The following is a 23,222-nucleotide window of genomic DNA, read 5'->3' on the forward strand; positions in this document are numbered from 1 at the left end:
TGTATGCCAACCATACAATAATTGTTCAGTAGTAAGCATTTCAAGAAATTTTCATGTCAATTTATGTTGCATCTATTCATATATATTGTATACTGGCAAGTATTTTTTTTTTAAAAAAACTTTTACAATAAAACAGTAAATATGGTATTAAAAAGCTTGAAATAACTACTGTAAGATAAAATTATATGAATATGGATTGCATTTTTTTTGTTTTTTTCTTTTATCTTACCTTTACAAATTTTGCAACAACTTTTAGATAAGGATATTTGTTCAGACTCAGGACAGTTCAAAGCAGGACAATTTGACTCCATTGTACGTTGCATTTTGTAATTCTATTGAATCAAGATTATTATTTGTGTTGGCTATGAAATATATTTTGGGCATAATTATATCATTCAATAAAAACACAATTGCATAATTAATAACCAGTTGTATTCACATAAATAATCTGGGTAGAAACTATTTGAAATCTCTTTTGTTTATAAAACATTATTGTGCTGTTTATTTTTATTGTTTCACATGGATTTACTAGTCAAATATCATCTATTTCACCATGCAGTTGTTCATATGTTCAGATATCATACCTAACATATTTGTGTGATTTTGACAGAAGTGGAAAATTCTGATGGGTGATATGAATTTTAGTATATCTACTTATCCTAAGTATACAAAGCCACACGTCTAGCTATCTGAAAGAAAAATGGGAGCGTCCTGGGTTATTTTAGGGTTCTTTTTTAAAATTCAACTAGTTACACTATATATCTCTATAAAATCATATTCTAATGCCCAAGGCATCTCCCCCAATTGAAAATTGGAAGCCCCAATGATTTATTAGCAAATCTTTATTTCCTTCCCTCTGAATGTCTGTCATAAATAAAGGTACCTGTCATAAATAAAGGCACCTTGTAATTAAAGGAATAATTGTCTCTATATCCAAACTCTGAGTTGATTGTAACTGGTAATTTTAATGCAAGGATGGATTCTGATGATAAGCCATTTTTTCTTTACATTTTTAATTTAACATTTTAACATTTTTCTTTAACATTTTAATTTTTCAGCTTTAAGCTTGTTCTACAACTTGCTGTCCCCAGTATAAAGGCATTAAGAATAAAAGGCAGAGTTTAGTCTAATTGATTATGAAAAATGATCCACAAATCTTAAATGGGTTGGTGCTTGGCAGTCCAGAGGGAGGTCTTACCTTCTACTAACAATGGGCACAAACACAATAAATTAGATCTCCTACTTCAGTTGATCAGCATAAACAGCATTCATTCATCATTAGCTTACTACTAGTACTAGGTTAATTGCTCAGAGCACATTAGAGACCATTCAGTTTAGCCAGCCTCAAATTGAATTGCACAAGAAACACACAAATGTTCTATTCTAGTTTCAATACATCAAAAATATATATGAACTTAACCTTTAATTGGCATGAAAAGTGCCCATGTAAATTTAACTTATGCCAGCAAATGATAAATATTATATAGGAATTGTTAAGGTCTACAGTAATGCCTCATCTATTCAGAACTCTATTCGTAAACTTTCCTAATTCTGCTTTGATAAAGAATTTGATAGCCATTTTTATGAATTATGCTACTGAAACTTTTGCCATGTATTGTTGCATAGTCCCTTTAACAGCTGTTGCCCTTAGTGAACAATAGTGAATAACTCTACTGTTGGTTGAATCTATAACTGAGGTCAGTAAAAAGAATTTTAAAAGATAAATTATAGATGACAAGCAAATATTAACATAATATTTATATATATATATATATATATATATATATATATATATATATATATATATATATATATATATATATATATATATATATGTAGATCTTTGGTTGTTCGGGTTTTCTCCCACGTAAGATTCAAAGTATCTAGGCAACGTTTCGATGAAGTCTCATTCATCATCTTCAGGCTTCTGTCTCCGGCTCTGTGCTTTTCAGAGTAATGTGAGATTGCAGCTGCTTCTTCCTTTTAACTGCCAGTGGGGTGGGACTTGATTGGGTGGGGGCTTGGCTGTGTTCTGATTGGGTGGGGGGTGTTCTCATTGGTAGGGGGTTTAGCTGTGTTCTGATTGGTTGGGGGGTTAGCCGTGTTCTGATTGGTTGGAGGCGTGTTCTGTTCAGGAGGGGGCTTGGTTGTGCTCAGGTTAGTTTTAGTTGCTGGGGGATTTGAGCTGGAGAGTTGTGATCTTGCTGTTTGGCTTCTAGTTCGTGGTCCTGCTGCATCTTCATAGTGGGTGTTGGTTTGCTTCATGTATGGCTCAGAGGGGTTTGAAGTGGGTAGTGATGCAGCTGCAGTGCAGCTTCTGGTCCATGGTCGCTTTCTCATTTTCTGAATGGGTGGGAGTCTGTTTTCTACATGGAAGTGTGGTGGTGGCATCTTGTGTGGCTCTCATGGGTGTGGGTCCGGTGTCCTTCTTCATGTTAGGTATTCGTCTGTTCATGAGGGCGGGTTTCCAAATGGCTGGAAGGCGGGAGGTGTCATCTCGTTTGTTCATGCTGTGTGGGCGTTTTTCTATCTCTATGGCTTCTCTGATTATTCTGCTGTTGAAGTGTTCGGTTTGGGCAATAGTTCTGGTATTTTTAAAATCAATTTCATGTCCTGTGGCTTTGAGGTGTTGGACCAGGGAAGAGGTTGTTTCTTCTTTTTGATTGAGTTCTTATGTTCTTCAATGCGTGCACTTATTCTTCTGTTAGTTTGTCCAATGTATGTGGTAGGGCAGGCAGTGCACGGGATTTCGTATACTCCTTGGTTTTCTAATTCGATTTTGTCTTTGGGGTTTCTTAGGATGGTGGATATTTTTCTGTTTGTGCAGAATGCTGTTTTGATGTTGTGTTTTTGGAGGATCTTGCTAATTTTGTCTGTAGTGCCTTTTATATATGGGAGGAGGGCTTTGCCGTTTTCTTGTTCTCTGTCTTGGATTTTGGTTGGGGTTTCTTTTTGGATTAGGTGGGTAATCTTCTTTCTTTGGAATCCATTGGCTGTAAGTACGTTGGTGAGAGTGTGTAGTTCGGTTTTTGGTGTTGTTCATCGGCTAAGCATTTTGTTCTGGAGATGAGTGTCTTGGCTACGGAATTGATCTGTGCTGGGTGGTGGTGTGAGAGTGCATGTAGATAGCGGTTAGTATGTGTTTTCTTCTGGTAGATGGTGTGTCCTAGGGAGCCATTGGATCTTTTGTATACCAAGACATCTAGGAAGGGAAGTTGATTGTTGGCTTCTGTTTCCATGGTGAATTGTATTTTGGGGTGTAGGCTGTTGAGGTATGTGAGGAAGTTGTTCAGTTTTTCTTCCCGTGTGGCCAGATTATGAAGGTGTCATCTACGTATCTGAGCCAGAGTTTGGGTTTGTGGTCGTATTTTTCTAGAGCTTGTGTTTCAAAGTGTTCCATGTAGAGGTTTGCGATGACAGGTGAGAGGGGTGATCCCATGGGTGCTCCTTCTATTTGTTTGTATTTTTGTCCATTGTAGGTGAAGTAAGTATTGGATAGGCAGTGGTTGGTTAGATCTAGGATGTGCTTGGGGGGGTTGTATTTGTTTTGGATGGCTGTCAAGGCTTCTTTTATTGGCACTTGGGTGAAGAGGGATATGACATCGAAGCTTACTAGTAGGTCGCAAGGTTGTAAGTTTTGTTTCTTTATGATCTCGATGAACTGGAATGAGTTTCTTACGTGTGAGTTGATGGATTCTGCATAGGGTTGTAGTTGTTTGGCAAGAAATTTGGCCAGGTTTTGTAGAGGTGAGCCTATGGAGCTGACTATTGGTCTGAGTGGGGTTCCTTCTTTGTGTATTTTGGGGAGACCATAAAGCTTGGACCAGAAGCTGCACTGCAGCTGCATCACTACCCACTTCAAACCCCTCTGAGCCATACATGAAGCAAACCAACACCCACTATGAAGATGCAGCAGGACCACGAACTAGAAGCCAAACAGCAAGATCACAACTCTCCAGCTCAAATCCCCCAGCAACTAAAACTAACCTGAGCACAACCAAGCCCCCTCCTGAACAGAACACGCCTCCAACCAATCAGAACACGGCTAACCCCCCCAACCAATCAGAACACAGCTAAACCCCCTACCAATGAGAACCCCCCCCCACCCAATCAGAACACAGCCAAGCCCCCACCCAATCAAGTCCCACCCCCACTGGCAGTTAAAAGGAAGAAGCAGCTGCAATCTCACATTACTCTGAAAAGCACAGAGCCGGAGACAGAAGCCTGAAGATGATGAATGAGACTTCATCGAAACGTTGCCTAGATACTTTGAATCTTACGTGGGAGAAAACCCGAACAACCAAAGATTTACATATAAATACCCGCGAGAACCTCAGAAAACATATATATATATATATATATATATATATATATGGCATTCAGCTTTGTTCGGGTATTTTCCCACGTCCTTGTAGTTGTGATGAACTATACAGAAGCCTGATGATGGCAGATGAGATTCTGCCAAAACGTTGCTACAACTTTAAAAGCACAACTACAATGACGTGGGAAAATATCCGAACAAAGCTGAATGCCATACATGTAAGTACCCGCGAAAACTTAAGAAAAAAAAATATATATATATATACATATACATATACATATACGTATACGTATATGTATATGTATATATAAATAAAAACCAGGGGTGCCTGGTGAGAATCAAGTCGAGCTGATGCCAATGCTTCAATCTTGGATGTCTCTAGGAGACTCTGTGTTGAGGCTTTGTATTAAAGAATGTTTTGATAACACAAAAACCATAGTAGCAGCAAAACTCTAGCAGGCATTGGCCATTTTCATTCATCTTCCCAATGCTGAACTGACCTAAACAAGTGGGCCAAGAACAATGGTCAGCTGCAACTCTGACATTAAAATTGCCAAGGATAAATAATGATTCTTTCTCAGGGGTTTTCTTAATAGTGACAGCCAGATCATTGTAAAATTTGTCTTTAGATTCTGTTGAAGATGATAGTGTTGGTGCATATGCACTAATAAGAGTAACCAGCCTTGCTGATGAATGAATATTTTCTTCATGTTAAATTCAAAACATAGTCCCCTCATCTCTTAAAACAGATCTAAAATTATTCTGAAAAAATACAGTTCTACTTTGTATAAGACGTGCACCAAAATTAATGACTCCAAAATTGGAAAAATAATTGAAGTGATATATGTTGTCTTATGAAAAACATTTGTGATAATTAATAAAGCGGACATATTTATCCATTCCTTATAAAAAGTGTGTGTGTGTGTGTGTGTAGTTATAGCAGCATACTGAATATCTCAACTAAAATAAATGTATGGAGATACACTGCAAAATTGTAAAAGCAGCATATTACATAAAAATTCAATGAAATTATGAATGGCTTAAAAGCAATAATAAGTGGAGAAATGACATTGCATGACATAGTTAACAACCCGAATATTGTTCTTATATAATCTTCAGATATCCTATGAAGTATTTAGGATCCCCTTCAACCTTATTATGAAGTAACATGCAATTTTTAACAAGGATCTTCCTCTTAAAAATGATATGGAAAAATGTACATCAACTTAAAAAGCCATCATTGCTACTTTATAACATCTTCTAAAGTTTATTTACAAAATTGGACCAAATTACAGGGGAAAGAGAAATTAAAAGTAATCTTACCTTGCATTCAAACAGAATACAGACCTCTGAGTCTAAATATACTGATTGTCTTTCTCCTTCAAAATAGGTTTTGCCTTCAAACACACAGATTGCTATAAAGTTAAAAAACAGAACAATACTTTGGTACTTGGATTCTGTATAACTAACTATAGACACGTTTACACCAGTGATGGGATTCAAAATTTTTTACTACCGGTTCTGTGGGCGTAGCTTGGTGGGCCTGGCAGGGGAAGGATACTGTAAAATCTCCAGTCAGAGGTGGTATTTGCCAGTTCTCAGAAATACTCAAAATTTCTGCTACCAGTTCTCCAGAACTGGTCAGAACCTGCTGAATACCACCTCTGGTTTACAGCACTTAACAGAAAACTCTAGATATTAGACACCATTTAAATATCACTTAAATTATAGCAATTCTTACTTAGCAGCTATAATTGTACAATATTGCATTTGTATGTGAGGAAATGATTATTCAGGCTAGGATCATTCTGTTTTCCTCTGTTGTCAAGCAAAAGAGACAGAAAGTGAAGCAAGGGAAAGGGAAGTTGTAATTACAACTTTTCTTAAATAGTAAATAAATACTTACTTTTATAACGTACATTTAAACAAGAACCTGTTAAAACTGAATCTATGAGAATGTTGTTATTGGTGTCTTAATGAACATTCAGGCTATATATACTTTATTTTATTTTAAAGTTTGCAAAACACTTTTGAAATATGAATAGTATTATGCATAAAATTTATATACACGTACATACATAATAAGCATCTGATTTAATAAGCAACAGAGCAAGATGGCTGCAGGAGTGGACAATACATTCCCTCTATCCAACCTATCAAATAATATAATTAATATTCTAATAAGATCGTGTTTTAAATCACTCTCTGAGAAAATACCCTGAGAATACATAAACCCTAATCCTTCAATTAAACATTTTTAAATTCTACTTAGATAGGTTTTAAGGTAATCCATAAAATTAGGTGATAAGAAGAAAAGCAGCATCTGATTTACAACATATAATTAAATATTCACTGAACATTATTCTTCAGCATTAGCTACAATCATATGAGAGACATGAGTACTATGCTCTTACTTCCTTCTGTAACTGTAGCCTGCATGGATAAAAATTCAAATCTGCAATGGCATAAATACTCTTAAATTAACCCTTTTCACTGTTTCCTGGTTTTTTTAACTATGACTATCCCAAAGATCTTTTTTCCAAAAGGCAACTGGAATCCTGGAACATTGGGGAACTACCTGAGGATTGGAAAAGAGCTGACATGGTTCCCATCTTCAAAAAAAAAATGGGGGGGGGGCAGACTCAGGAAACTACAGACTCAGGAAACTACAGACCAATCAGCCTAACATCAATACCTGGGAAGAAAGTGGAAGAAATAATCAAAAAACAGATAACTTTTAGTTATAACTTCGTTTCCTGATCTGTGAACATCAGGAAACGAAGTTATAACTAAAAGCCAGCATGGGTTTGTTAAAAACAGATCATGCCAAACCAATCTTATTTCATTCTTTGACAAAGTGACTACATTACTAGAACAACAAAATGCTGTGAACATAGTATACTTAGACTTCAGCAAGGCATTCGAAAAAGTAGACCACAAGCTACTTCTTAGTAAACTAGAAAAATGTGGGATAGACAGCATCACTACCTAATGGTTTTGTAACTGGCTAACAAACCATACCCAACAAGTCATCCTTAATGGTACTACATCTACATGGAGGAAAGTAAATAGTGAAGAACCAAAGATTCTGTCTTAGGTCCAGAATTCTTCAATATCTTCATAAATGACTTAGATGAGGAAATAGAGGAGAAACCCATCAAATTTGCCAATGCCACTAAGCTGGCAGGAATAGCCAACATCCCAGAAGACAAGGTCAAGATCCAAAAAGATTTTGACAGATTTGAACAATGGAGCCTATCCAAGAAAACGAAATTTAATGTGGAGAAAAGCAAAGTTTTACACCCGGGCTGGAAAAACCAATGGTACAAGTACAGAAACCTGGCTCAAAAACAGTAGCTTGAGAGGGATTTTGGAGTCCTAGTGGACAATCGCTTAAATATGAGCCAATAGTGTGTGGCAACAGTCAAAAATGCTAATACAATCCTTTTTTGTATAAACAAAGGCATAGAATCAAAAATCACATGAAGTATTAGTACCACTTTATAAAGCCTTAGTAAGGACACACCTGGGATACTGCATTCAGTTTTGGTCACCACATTACAAAAAAATATTGAGATTTTGGAAAAAGTGCAAAGAAGAGCAAGTAAGATGATTAAAGGCCTGGAGACAAAAACATAGGAAAACAGTTACAGGATTCGGGTTTGGCTAGTCTAGAGAAAAGGACTAGTAGGACATGATAGCAGTATTCCAGCATTTGAGAGGTTGCCACAAAGAGGAAGGAGTCAACTTATTTTCCAAAGGGCAGGATAAGAAACAATGGATGGAAACTAATCAAGGAAAGAAGCAACCTGAATTAAGAAGAAACTTCCTAACAGTGAGGACAATTAACCAGTGGAACACTCTGCCCTCAGAAGTTGTGCGTGCTTCATCTCTGGAGGTTTTTAAGAAGAGACTGGTCAGTCACTTGTCTGAAATGGTATAGTGTTTCCTGCTTGAATACGAGGTTGAACTAGAAGACCTCCAAGGCTCCTTCCAGCTCTATTTTGACTGATTGATTGATGATTGATTGATTTTCCTCCAAGAAACTTCTTCAGAACAAACATTTTTAATAAACCAAGGAAGTCCATTTGCCTTTTGGAAAAAGCACCTTTGGAGCAACCATAACTGGATGATTGAGAATCTCCATAGACATTTAACCATGACTGTTTTTCATTATTTAGTTCACAACAACATGTATTCTGGATTTTCAAATGTAACTTGAATGGTTACATCTGAGCACACTTTACAACAAATCTGTAAACCTGCTAAAATGAACTGGAAGAGGGAGAACAAATATTATCTAGTCAGGCATGGCAATTGGTAGGAGTATTTTAGTCAGTGGTGGGATTCAAATAATTTAACAACCAGTTCTCTGCCTTAATAACTGGCTGGGTAGGTGTGGTTGGGTGGTCATTTGACTGGGTGGGCCAACTCAACATCACGCACTTTGAGTGGTGCCTCGCATCACCTCTCTTTGCTCCTCTCCTCCCAGCCATTCCTCCCCTTGCCTGGCCACTCACCTCACGGCTAAGCTGCCCACTTACCTGGCCTCCCGGTCCCCTGCGTTTATCAGTTATATGGTTGTCAGACAGATGTTTAGACTGGATTTGACATTTTTAGCTACCTATAATTTCCTTCCTATTTAGCTTCATTAGAGTCACCTACTCCCATATCACCACACATCAAATATAGAATTAAAACTATTAAAAAGCATAACAGTTGAGACAAAAACCAGACCTAACAGTCAAAAGAGAGGCTCCACTAATTTCATGATGGGGAACAGAACTCCATCTTCCAGACCCCAAAAGAGCAGGCACAGAGCACTTGCAACAGAGAAGACAGAAGATGGCAAGTTTAATTGAGGGCACCAAGGGCACAGCCACTCTGTCTAGGTTTACCAGGCAAGCCAAAAATAACTGAAGACAGGTGGCCAAACAGATAATCAAGCCCTATGCAATCAAAGACTTTATAGGTGACAAGCAGCACTTTGAACTGTACCCAGATGCCAATTGATAGCCAATACAGTTTACATTCCAGTGATGACATGGGCACAGTGAGTAATGCCCATTACTGCTTGGGATGCTATATTTTGGATCAACTGTCATTTCTGGTGGATCTTCAAGGACAGCCCTCTGTAGAGCATATTGCAGTAGTCCATCCAGGAGATGACTAAAATACAATTGCCTCAAGGTCAAGGAACAGGTCAAATGGTACACAAGAGAAACCTCTACAAAGGTCCTCCTACCACAGCTGCCACATGCTCATCAAGCTGCAAGTCCAGGACTGCCAAGCAGCGCAGAGGAACATGCAATCCTATCTGGGACTGTGTTGTGCTGCCAAGTAGGGTTCACCCAACACACACACACACAGCAGGGGAGGGAGAGAAACTTCCTGGACTTTACTTTTATCCTTATTAAAATTCATTGGCAAATTCATTATTTACTAGGTGTTGCTGCATGCAAAGACTGACTTGTTGGGATAATCCTTGGAGTGGATCTTTCCCCATGAACCAGCAAAACAGTGGGCATGAAATGGACTTCTCCCAATGCCAATCCATCTGGTAAGTGGAACTGCACCTCTTCCAAGGAACTATTGGGGGAGGCTGAATGGTGCCCCTGCCAAACAGGCCCGTGGTGGGTGAGGCTCCATTCTGGCTGGGCTGCCTCTCCCTTCCGCTGTCATTGGGAAGCAGCATCACATTCACCAATGGGGCCACAGTAGGGAAAATTTCATGGACTCCCAGAGAACTAAACTTAAAATTCAACTTTTCTTCCTTTTCAAGAAGTGACCTTGAAGGAATGTTACATTCATGCACTGGAGATAAGTGGAAGCAGAATGATGAAATGTGAGCCTGGAGATGCTAACGAAGACTGCAAGGGAGGGAAAGGGGGTGAGGGGGTACTCCCTTCCTTGCTATCTGTGCCCTTTTTCCCTAATGTTGCCTCCCCCCCATGTTTCAAGTGCCCAGCTCTGTCTACCAATATCATAACTTGCTTGTTGTGTACCAATGATTGTAAGGATGGATTATAGAGAATTGCAACAAATAGATAAATGGATAAAATATAATTTTTAAATCTTAGGTTTGACAAGATGAAGGTTCAAACCTACCGATCAAGCATCATGCTGGGTCAAAACAAGTGGGTGAGTTGTTCTGAAACAAGGGCAATGCCTTTGCCCCGCTACCTGCAGTGCAGCCACCCTGGGGTGACTTAGAGGTGCGCTGAGATGCCAAAATGGCCTCAGGAGAGGCCAGCCAAGGCAAGGAGTGGTGACTGGTGGGGCCAACTAGTGGTGGGATCAGCCAGTTTGCCGAACTGCACACAAAGTTAACAATCAGTTCAGCTGAACTGGGCCAAACTGGTTTGCAGAGTTTGCAGCATAAATTCAAATCCAGAAAACACACATATGACTGATTCAGCAGGATCATTAATTTTTTTATAAACATGATAACATATAAAGTTTACAATACCGTTAGTAGATTCTTTCAATGTAATAAAAGCAAAAACACAAGCAGCAGCTCAGAGGGCTCAGAATAGATATCAGTTTTAGTTTCAATTCTCAGCAAAGCACACAGAGCCAAACCACACCCAGGCTGTCAGCTCCCATTGGCTGGTCTGTTGCCCTGCTTATTCACTTGCTGACTTTGTTAACCATGTCTCTGCCAGTTAATGAATATACTCTGACACCATTTTCATCAGAAAGATGAAAATCAGTGTTACAGATTATGCTGTAAATTCTGCCTCATGTAGGTATTCATGTGACATTAAGATCCACATAAGAAGGGGGTACGGCTTATATTGTGACACCTCAATTCTGTCTGGTCAATCTGACCTCCTCACCTCATTACCAAGAGATGCCACTAATTCTATTACTATCTATTCTGGAAGATGCTGCATATCTCTATGTGAATGTCTTGAAGCTTAGAATATGAATTCTAAACTTAGAATGCCTTGAAAACATTTTGAGCAACCATCATACCTAATAACAGAATAAGTTAAAATCTATTTCCAGCTTATTTAAGATGCAGGATTGTAAGTCCATTGCCAATACTTTTCAGACTCATGGCTATTCCATTTTATTTAGTTATCTGTTCATGCTATAATTTAGCCATATGTTCTGAGTAGGGAGTAGAACATTTTCTGAGTAGGGAGTAGAAGACTGGTCCTATTGATGTAGGAAAAATTGTTCTTAATGTCATCCCTTCCCATATTGCACCAACCATTTCTTTTCATTGCCCTCAACTATTTTACGTAAAACTCTGAGCTTCAGTGTTGCAGCAGTTCCAGCTAGAACTGTGATTCTAGCATAGTATCTGCTCTTGCAATGAAATATTTGTATTTCCTGATTTATATAACAGAACAGATGTTTGAAATCTAACACCATTTCAAATATCCTGGTTATTGTACACTAACCAGAGTCCCTCTATGAGAGAGATAGGCAGTTCAGAAAGATGAAATATAAACAAACAAACAATATGACAAACATAAATTTGTTCCAGCATATGATTGTATTGAGTAAGGTAACATTATGTGGTGGACAAAAATACTTTTGAGAATGCAAATCATAGGCTAGAGAAAAAGAAACAGTAAAGGTTGTAACCAGCCATGCCAGCAAATCTGGAAAATGACATAGAGGCCATCAATTGAAGAGGTCATCCTACATGTAAAAAGAAAAGAAAAGAAGCTTAACAGAGTGTGCAACTATTGCCCAATATCCTTATTTTCACAGGGTACCAAAATAATGCTTAGATTCATTGAATACACATTACAGTCCTACAGGAAAAGGAAGATGCTTTAGAAAAGACCATAGAACAAGACACATTGATGGTTGCATGCTGGACAATTAAGAAAGACAGAAAAGAAGTCAAGATGTGCCTGATTGTGTTGACCGTGTCAAGCTGTAAAATGTGCTTAGGAAAATGAAAATCCCAGCACATCTCATGCCCTTATATGAAAAACATAACACAGGATTTTACACAGCTTCAGTTCTATGGTACATGCAAAAACAGACTCGCTCCAAGTCATCAAAGGAAACAAAGATATATATTCTCCTTTTATTTATTCAGCCTATATACTGAATATATATTTCAGGTGTTATGTATATGAATATATGTATATGTACTGAAGAAGAGTGAGGTTTGGAGGAAGAGTAATCAATAACCTGTGATATGATGATGATACCTGAAAATTATCTGGAAGCTGTACTAATAAAAGTCAGGGACCACAATGGAAAAATGGTATTATGATTAAATACAGGTAGTCATCAACATATGACCACAATTGACCCCAAAATTAATATTGCTAAGTGGGACATTTGATAAGTAAGTTTTGTCAAATTTCATGAGGTTTTTTTTTGCCACATTTGTTAAGTGAATCACTGCAATAGTTAAATTAGTTAAGTGAATCTGACATTGACTTTGCTCATCAGAAGATTGCAAAATGTCATCACATGACCCCAGTTATGGCTGTAACTGTCATCAATATGAGTTAGTTGTCAAATATCCAAATGTAAATCACATGACTCTGCAATGGTCATAAGTGGGAAAAATGGTCATAAGTCACTTTTTTCAATGCTATGGTAACTTTGAATGGTCACTAAGCATAGGTAACTTCAAATGGTCACTAAGTAATAAGTCAAGGAGTACCTTGTATAAATTAGATATAAATTAAATATGAAAAGTATCACACTAATGAAGCAAGTGCCAATCTTAGAACTGATCATGAATATATTGAAATGAACATCTGCCTTCTAGGATTAATCATCAACACTAGAAGAACTAGCAGTCAAGGATCTTCTATATGGACAATACCACAGACCACCTGTGATATTGTCCATACATGTGATACATGTCCATGGTATAAAGATCAGAATCATTTATGCAAAGGTTTCCAAGTAGAACACAGAACTGACTTGGAAGAAGCAGGATAGAAAGAATATTGAATGTTGGTGTTAGAGAATATTCCTGAAAATAAACTAATGGTTGTTAATAAGTTAATCGGTTGTGAATTAATGCACCGAACAAAACCTAACTTTCTTGAGAAGTCTATGATGCTACCAAAGGTTGAATGATAAAGTCAATAAATTAGTTGGATGGATTCAATTTCACTAGAAATTGATCTATCTTTGATAGACGCAGGTTGGGAAATTTACCATAATTTGCACTAATTCTGTTGATAGAGTACATTCATAGATGACAAATTTCTAATCAATATATTCAGTTCAAATGTATATGTATATGATTTAAAAATTATAGTCATCATTATTATAGTTTTGGTACAGGTCCTGGAAATCATTAAAGACAAATGTTTAATAATTTAAATTTGATTTCCTTTTCCAAAAGATTGTAAATATTTTTCACTCACAAAAGTTCATTCCATTAGAAAGGAAATGTGGTTCTGTACACATTCCAGACACTTGATATTTCACATATTCATAATCCAGATAAATATTTCACATATTCACATAGTATATATTTGACTATATGATCTACATAGGATGTTATAGGACAAATGATGTACACAATTTGTTCCAATCTCAAGGCAATATTCAACTCACCAGCTTTAGCTACTTTATTAGTCAAGTATAATTAAATAGCTTGTAGTTTATTAGAAGTGACCTTCGCAACATGAAGCTCCAAAGCACTGGTATGGCTCAACCCTAATGACACCACCACCATATGCACCAGTATTGTAAGGATTACATTATGAGTGACATCTTAGCTGCAGGGCTGCTTCCAGAAATTTCATTTCCAAAATCTCCCAGCAGGTTCTTGCTGAAAGCAAATTGTTCAGGACTCTTCCCCTGTGTATTTAGTGGATTGTAACATTGAATGAAGCAGAAATTTGACACTCTACATAGTTTATTAACTTCTCAACTGCATAAACACACATGCCAAAACTTCACTAACAAAACACCAACTTTTGCAAAGTTGTTAAAGTGGAATATATTTAGACTTCTTTATCTCCAAATCATTAAACCTGGTCTGATCTCTTTGGTTGGTTGATAAGTTGCTAACTGAGAAAACTCCATTATTAAATAAGACACCAGGAATCAAAAATTTGTGCAATCATGCAGTACAATGATTACTTCCAATTCTCTAGAGTTTCAGGAAGATTTTTCCTAGACCATTTAAAACTTAGAAATTAAATCTGTATCTACTGTATGTAAACAATGTGCTATACAAACCGCTTAAGTCCTTGTAGTAAAAGAGTCCTTATGCTGCACTACAAAAATTCAAAGGAAAAAATTGTTGAATTTTGGTGCAAAAATGTTCAAAAATGTTCTGAAAATTAATATGCTAAACAAAACATAACCATTCCCAGTTTTACATTATTCAGAACTCTAATTCCTTAGATAATTAGATTTAATAGTAACTATTCAATTAGACTATCATCAATTTTAATTTTCAGAATGACTAGACCCAAAATTTTAAGAATTCAATCAATGCCTTCAAGCAAGCCATGTGAGAGTGGTTTGAAGACCACATGGCAGCCAAACATCTGTGCTGTGAAGCAAGGAAAGTGACTGATAATGTTGTACATTCAAGATTTCTGCTGCCTGGCCAGCCACTTGGGAGACTGGCCTGAGTGCTTACTGGTCTACCATTTCTGAGATGGACTGAACAAGGAACTGTTTCAAAATTGCCTATCTCAAGAGATGCCGCAAAACCTGCAAACATGATACCATGTAGCCCCCAGGGTAGACATTGACCTGATCGAGTTCCACAAACACACTGGGCAGGAGAGTCAATCCTGCAGAGAAGTGAGTGGCTCCAAGAGGGGAAAAACAGGGGGCACTTCCAGCCAAAGAAGGGAGACTTCCACCAGAACCTTGGTGGCTGCTTTTGCTGTGAAAAGGAGGGCATTGAGCTACTGAGTGTCTCATGCTGCAACCAATGATCGCTACCCTGCCTCCAAGCCAAACAAAGAAAAAAAAAGACTTCACCAAAGCCAAAGGAGAAAACTTGTGCAGGGCAACAAGTTGTAGAGTTCCCCATTCCATCCAGTGAGGGGAGAGGACACTCTGATCCTTCCCAAGATGAGGCCAGTCATCTACGAAAATGACAGTGAGGGAGATGACCTGAAGTAAACGGCTCCATCATTCCTATGATGCTAGGGTAATGATTTTGGTGTCCTCTTCAGGTATACCTACCACGTGTATTTCTGTATATGTCTTGTATATAAACCACTGTTAAATGTCTAAGTCTCTGTATGCTGTGTTTTGCTCCTGGGTTGTCTCATAATAGTAGTCATGCTGCAAACGCTCTGACAAATCGGCAAGAATTAGTGAAAGTCCTGAAAAATGTACCTGCAGTTGAAAAACCAAAAATGGAAACCACCAATGAACTAGAGGGAGGAGATAGCTTAGAGACATGGATTCCCAAAGAATAACACAACCTGGCTGAAGTCTTTAGCTAGAAGGAGTCTGACACGCTTCCACCCCAATGCCCCACAGACTGTAAAATTGAAATTGTGCCTGTGGCCAAGTTACCAAAGCCAGAGCTATATTTGATGACACGCAGGGAGATGGAGAAGCTCTATATTTTCATAGACAAAAATTTAACCCGGGGCTTCATTCAGCTGGCCAAGTTGAGGATGGCAGCCCCTGTTGTATGAAAAAAGGATGTGTCTTTTAGGCTATGCATTGACTATAGAGAGAGCTAAATAGAGAGCTAAACTGTATATTTGTGGAAAATATGTACCTCCTCCCATTGATGAAGGACATGCTGGGGCATCTCCAAAGAGGAGGATCTTCACAAAGCTGGACTTGAAGGACGCATACTATCAAGTGAGAATTAAGGAAGGAGATGCATGAAAAATTACATTTAACTGTCCTCTGGGCTGCTACCAGTTTCAAGTTATGCCATTGGACTGCAGAGGCCTCTAGCAGTGAGTTCCTGAGTTTCTTAGTATCTTAGTTCTGCCCATCAGTCTCAAATGAATGGAGCCTGTGAATGCATGAATGCAGTCTTGGAGCAATACCTTCAATGCTGCTTGAAATACCAACATGTTAAGGTATTGGAGATTTTAACAGCTGATCAGCTATTGTAAGGCTGCTGTAAATTCTGATGCAATGAGAATGAGACAGCAGGGTATTGTGGCTTTAAGACTGAGGTTGGGTCAGCAAGGTTATTTCCACTATCCGTGATGGTGAACCTATGGCACGCAGAGCCATTTCCACCGGCACGTGAGAGCTCGCCCAGAAGAGCCCCACTGTGAATGTGCACGCACCACTGCCACCCGACAGCTGATTGTCAAATATCTGGCAGGCATGTGCGGGGGGCAGGGGTGCATGGGAAATATGTGTGCATGCACAGATGCACAGCACATGCTGGGGGGTTGTGCGTGCATGTGCAGATGGATGGTGCATGGTGGGGAATCGCACACGCAGGTGCAGAGATACATGGCACGCAGTGGGGCAATTGCATGCACATGTGCAGGCGTGCAGCAAGGGGGTCGTGCATGCATGTGCAGATGTGTGGTGCACAGCAAGGGAATCACACACACATGCGCATCAAAGGCTAGCAGGAAGGAGGTGGGAGAAGGAGGAGAAATGAGCAATAAATAGGGAGGGAGGATGACAGCTTGACAAAGACGAGGGAAGCACAGAACCAGTTGATGCCAGCTCTCAAAGCCAAGTGCCCTGAGACTGGAATGTGGACTACCCCAAACATCTCAAAAAACCTACGTGGCTCTTCATTGGCTGAACATAAACTGGTCATGAGAGGAGGGTTGGGAGAAGGGGAAAAATGTATCTGATAACAGATAATCAGTATTGGAAGGGACCTTGTAGGTGATCTAATCCAACCCTCCACTCAAGCGGGAGACCCTACACCATTTCTGACAAATGGCAGTCCAATCTCTTCTTGAAAGTCTCAAGTGATGATGCTCCCACAACTTCCGAGGGCAAGCTGTTCCATTGGTTGACTGGCCTGACTTTACTGCAATCAGCAGATTTTAGTAAAAGAACCTATCACTTCACCCACACGGAGTTGATTTCTTTAATAAGAGACCTGATTGGGGCAGGTTTGACAAAAGCACTTTAGGGCACTAATTTTATTCTGTGTAATTTTATTTCTGAACAAAAACTATTAATAAACCAATAGAACTAAGATTCAGTATTGGGCCTTACATTATCATCAAATTCACAAATGGGAAGTAAATGTGATTCAAATTGAACAGATGTGTAGCTATAAATATTTTGGAGTGTAGTTCTGTGTTTTTCTGTTCTGGAATACTCTTTTTTTTCTTTGCTGAACAAGTGTTGCATAGGATACTTCCAGAACTATTGTAAGATTTTATCACTTAAAAGGAACCCATTACATCCCTGGCTCAACCTCTTTATGGTTTGTTTGTTTTGGCAAAGGTTCATATTCTTGAAACTATTCAAAATAAGTTTATTCAAGCCATGCTGTTGATTCCCAAAATGCCATCTTACATATAGAGACAGGTATAGTCTCATTGGACACTACCGCATGGTTTTTCATTACTTTCTGGCTAAAGTTACTCCTTCTTCCTATAGATTTGGCTCCATTGGTATTTAGAGATCATTTTAAATCAGCATGATTTCAAAAAGTGCTACATAAAAATCATTCAATGGATTTCTCTATGGAAAATTCTGTTCCCAGAAGTTTTGATAAACTGCTCTGAAACAACAAATTCGGGATATAGATTTCAAACAAATTCAAGCAACCTCCTATTTATCATCCATTATGATTCTAAAATTTTGTCAGGTCTTCACTTTAGCAGGCTGGGTGCATTGCCCTAAACAGTCCTTTTGATCTTTTAAAGATACCTGTGTACCTTCAGTTATGTCCATGTAGTGATGGCTCAATAGAAACTCATATTACTATGCTGCTCCTTATATAAGAACTCTAAGCAGATTTTTACTTAATGTTACTTATTTCAGACAAGAATATCTTTCCAAGTAAAAAAACCTACAACATTATGTTTTCATTTTATTTTATTTCAATCTGTTCTTAATTATTCATATATCCTGTTATATTTATTCTGTTTCATATTCTACTATTATATATTTTATTGTATCTGGACTTAGGACTGTAATTAACTGATTTCATTTGTTACCATGTTTACTATGTTTGTGTTTCTATGTACAAGTCTGCAGAAGTGCTATTGAATATTTTTTTAAAACTTAGAACAGAAAATGATTATAAAGATGTAATGTGATATATATTACGAGAGGAAGACAACTAGGCCCTAAAGTTGGTGTAGGCCTCTGCTTAATTGAAGGTCTCAAATTAACAATATATAATAACTGCTGGCTGAGCTGATTTTGCAACCATGGCGAAACAAAATTTTGCAAGCTTCGCAATATGTTACTATCTGCTACTTCTGAAAAAAGTATATATCTGCTGGACAATCAAAAATAGAGCTATTTTGGATCACAAATGTCTGGGACATTGAGAAAAGGGGGAACTGAAAGTAGCATGTGGTAAGTGAGTTGGCAAAGAGTTGGCATATACCTACAAGTGGGTATTAAGTGATGGACAGTATGTGGGAATAGGGAAGTACATCCAGTAAGATTATATACCATTGGGTGGGCTTCAGAAGAAGAGGGATATAAAAGAAGAGGGTAAATCTGAAATCGGGGCCACTGATAGTAGCTATCCTTTCTGGAGTTAGCTGCTATCTCTGAACCTCATTGCAATGGGTTGTTATTAGTAAGTATTATCTTACTAGAAACGTTATTATGTTATGATGGCTTTTCATGTTCCAAATTGCTCATGAAATAAACCTCTGATCTCAAAGTAAGATTTATTGCTTGTGGTTTGAGCAAGTTTTCAGAAGTGGCTTGCCTTTGCTTGCTTCTTAGGGCTGGCGGAAAGAGAGCCAAGGTCACTAAACTGGTTTCATCCTTAAGAGAGAACCATAACTCACAGTCTCCTAATTTCTAGCCTGGTGCCTTAATCACTGTATATAAGTAGCTATATGATATATTGTACATTTATATTAGAAAGAAGAGAATTGAGCCTATATTTTGTAAAGTTTAGTAGTTATAAGAGCCTTGGAATTTTTGTGTAATGGTATGTTTTCTGTTGCCTTTTCAGATTCCAATCAAATATAGGATTCATTTTAATGGTAAAAATACTGATGGCTTGAAAAAAAATAAAGTAGAGCATAATTACATATTGCCCTTAAAAATAATGAAGGATATTTAATGCATATATGTGATAATATGTATTCATAAAGAAAGTGGGTAGGGAGAGAGGAAGAAAGGAGTAATGTTACATTCAAAATATAATGACAAATAAATACAAATTTCAGATGGTCCTTGAATTATGACCATAATGGAACCTTTACTTTCCATAATGGAAATAAATGCCAGTTGTTGGCAAAAAAAAATTGTAAAATGTGTCATGTGACTATGGAGGCGGTGTTGGAACTTTGGAACTGGGATATAAGTATCTTTTGAAGATCCACAGTAACTTCAGACGTCAGTAAGCAACTGGTCATAAATCAAAGATTACCAGTATAAACCATTTTGTCCCATGATAACATGCACTAGAAAATAATGCTATTTAAATATCACCATAGAAGTAATATACATTGCTGAAATTAAGTAGAAACAACATTGAGAAAATGAGGGTTAAATCCTAATAAGAGAACAAGCTATATAAATATACACACATATCTAAATTTGATAGAAGTAGGACTGCAGTTTTCTGCATTTTTATATCTCATAAATTTGGAATGACTTTTTAAAGTGAAAATTGGTTTTAAAGAAAACAATTAGGCAGAATAACTTGAGCAAAATTTTCCTCTAGAATAACTAACATTATTATCCCATTCCTAAAGCATTCTATACTTCACATATGCATACAGAGGTAACATAAGTTACAAGAAAGAATGCTATTATATCTTAAAACTAGCAAATTGTGCTACGTATTAAAGACTAATAGACCTAACACAAAGCTTTGTCAACTGTAAAGAATGACCCTGGTAGATATCTAAATTTCATGATATATGATTTATTCTGGACAACTTCCTTTATGAAAATTCTGCTAGTCAATGGATCTATTCACATATGAAACAGTCATAACCAGAAGCCATTGGAAATGCTACATGATAAATATTCCATTTAATTTAAGCTTGGCTGAACTGCCTACATTGTCTCTTAATGTAACATCTATAAAAGTTCATTGTGAATACTTGGTACCAATCTCATTAGCAATAAAATTACACTCTGTTTCAGTGGTGAAAACCTGAGACATATGCATAGAAATGAAGGGTTGTACATACTGTAATATGGAACAATGAATATTATATATAAAAAAATATAAAGACTTACGTTGACATTCCTTGCAGCACTTGTCATCTACATATGCAGGTGCAGAATTAGGAAGACAATCAGGAAGTGGGCAAATCAATGTTTCACACTGGATAGTACCATTCTAAAAAACAAAAGCTTATTTTAAAAACCATTGCCAGAACCTAGTCTATTAATTTTCCAAATAAATAAAACTGGGTAGTTGAAGACATGAATTCTTTAAAACATATCATGTCTTATATAACAGTAATTATGAAGGAGAAACACATTATGTAAGATGATTTAGATTTCTGATAAACCATTTCAATTATTCCTAAAGATGTTCCAAATCCTGTCATTATCAATCAAGATGTTGTATTATACTGTAATTTGAAGATTATTGACTATTATGTTTCAGTATGATTTTTCAAAAATCAAAGTCTTTCAAATTATGGTGTAACTTTCACAGATCAATTATTATATCTATCTTATCTACTTTTGCATCTCTGTTTTTGAATTTCTCTACTTCGTTCTTAAACCAATAAGGAATAAGTGTGCAGCTATAAAGCATCTTTTTAGATAAGAAGTCAACTAATAATTTGAAAAGATAAAATACCATCTCCAAAATGTAAATCTCTTGGAGAAAAGCAATAGAACAGAATGTAGATGAAAGTAGCCAGCCTCACTAATGGAATGTTTTAGTAACATCATTGTGTAAATTTATTTGAAAAAACCCTGTTCTTAAATGATTAATAATAACTGCATAGTTCTGATAAAATCAAATGTAATGAGCCAGCTTCCTAACATAGTGAATACGGTATGTTCTACATGAACAATTAATATTCTTTACAACACTGACACTGTTTCACTAACTCAAGGTAGAAAATCCCAATAATAGATGAATATCTCATGAATATCTCATTGTGGTTAACATGTTTTAAACCAAAGACACATAAATGCAGCTACATTTCCTACAGCATGAAATATAATTGTGAACTGATCCTAAAGCCAACTGCTATTTTCAGTTCCACTGAAATGAATTAAATTTATTACACTTATCTCTTTGCTTTATTAACCTTTCATTCAACATTCTATAAGATTTAGCCATATTTTAATATATTATGACCACAGATCGTATTATTCATTGTAACAGAGAGGATCAGGCTATTTCCTCAGGCATTTGGTTTAGAATGAGTTCCCTTCTGGTGACATTTAACAAATTTGGGTCCCTGTTGACTTTTTAATAGTTATACCTTCCTTGTACCTAGTATTGTTATTTTGTCTTATTTTTGTTATTGGTTCTTTCAGTGCTACCCAAGTCATGCTGTGAATTTGGAACACATATAAAATCTATTACTAAACAAACATCAACCACAGGGCAAACAGGGCAAACAGGCTGGAAGGGCAATACTTTTGCTTATCCTGATATTTCCCAACATTAGAATGTTATTGACACTTACAGCTCTGTTTCATCAAAAGTATTTTAAAAGAGAAAGTGCAACTTATATTATAATGTTAATTTTTTTTTTAAATATATACAGATTTATTTTGTTGTAGAAAACAAGACAGTATGATTTTATAATACTGGTAGGCCTAATTATGGATTCTGCAATTTTTTATGGACACTATGATTTCTTTGCTTTTAAGTGATTTGGTCTGATAATTATTTTTAATCAAAATCCATAAATATTTTAATACATAATTAGGTCCTTGAATTTTTGTAAGTTTACACTCATACCAGGCAAGTGCAGTTCTTACAGCCATCTGTCCAAGATTCAAATTCTCTGTAACTGATGCCTTTCATAGTGCAGGTTCTTTCACAATAGCACTGATCCAACTTAGTCATCCTCTGCTCAGCTCGGGACAGCTAGGTAGATGTTTCACAGAAAGAGATTTGTTAAGTACAGAAAGATTTGCCCTCACAAATTAAGCTCACTATGTAATACATCTCAATCAGCAGAAGAATATTGCTAAATGTGAAAACAGAAATGCTAAAAACAAATCATATATTCATTTATTGAATCAATCGTATTTTAAATAAACACTGGTATTAAAAATGTCATGTCGTTTATCAATTTAAACTAATAGCAACCATGTTACTACAGTGTAAGTAAATTACCCGATACTTCCAATGAACAAACGTAATAAGAATTACTTATTTTTTAAAAAATATGATTGGTTACAATCCTGAAGCAAAAATATTTTTTAACATTTTGGAACCTTAAATTAAATAAAATTTCTATGTAAAGAATCCTTACTTAATATATTAAGAAATACTAAGTAGTTGTATGGAAAGAAGCTTTACTTAGATTTTCAATAATCTTAGACTTGCATAAAAACTTCAAATCAATTAAGTGAAAAAAGTTAGTTTTATTCAGCTCGCTAAAAGCTTCTGAAGAGCTTATTACCTTTGCAGATGTTTTGGCTAAAATATCCTGCAGCTCCATTATTTTCTGCACAAGACCATGGAAGTCATTACACGTTGGGCATGCTGAAATTACAAATACTGCATTGATCTCATTGCAATTACTTTAAGCAAAAAATTGCAATCTTATAATAAGAAAGCCAACTGAATTTAATACGAATAGCAATTCATAAGATTGTCTTTTCAGTCTAGCAAGTTGCATTGAACAGC

General features: G+C 36.7%; 1 protein-coding gene across 2 annotated transcripts in view; it reads right to left on the reverse strand.

Annotated features, from left to right (window-relative positions):
- NELL2 (neural EGFL like 2) overlaps nucleotides 1-23,222 on the reverse strand; it is a 94,871-nt gene that overhangs the window by 48,426 nt on the left and 23,223 nt on the right. For both annotated transcript variants that reach the window (XM_087934390.1, XM_026700707.2), the window contains exons 7-11: nucleotides 22,996-23,078; nucleotides 22,326-22,454; nucleotides 20,630-20,732; nucleotides 5,645-5,736; nucleotides 230-332 (exon numbers count right to left, since the gene is read on the reverse strand). In XM_087934390.1, the coding sequence (XP_087790516.1) occupies nucleotides 230-332; nucleotides 5,645-5,736; nucleotides 20,630-20,732; nucleotides 22,326-22,454; nucleotides 22,996-23,078 (510 nt within the window). The remainder of the gene's footprint in view (nucleotides 1-229; nucleotides 333-5,644; nucleotides 5,737-20,629; nucleotides 20,733-22,325; nucleotides 22,455-22,995; nucleotides 23,079-23,222) is intronic.

This window comes from Pseudonaja textilis, chromosome 5, assembly GCF_049901715.1.
Source record: "Pseudonaja textilis isolate UNSWEBS1 chromosome 5, rPseTex1.2, whole genome shotgun sequence".
Taxonomy (NCBI): Eukaryota; Metazoa; Chordata; class Lepidosauria; order Squamata; family Elapidae; genus Pseudonaja; species Pseudonaja textilis.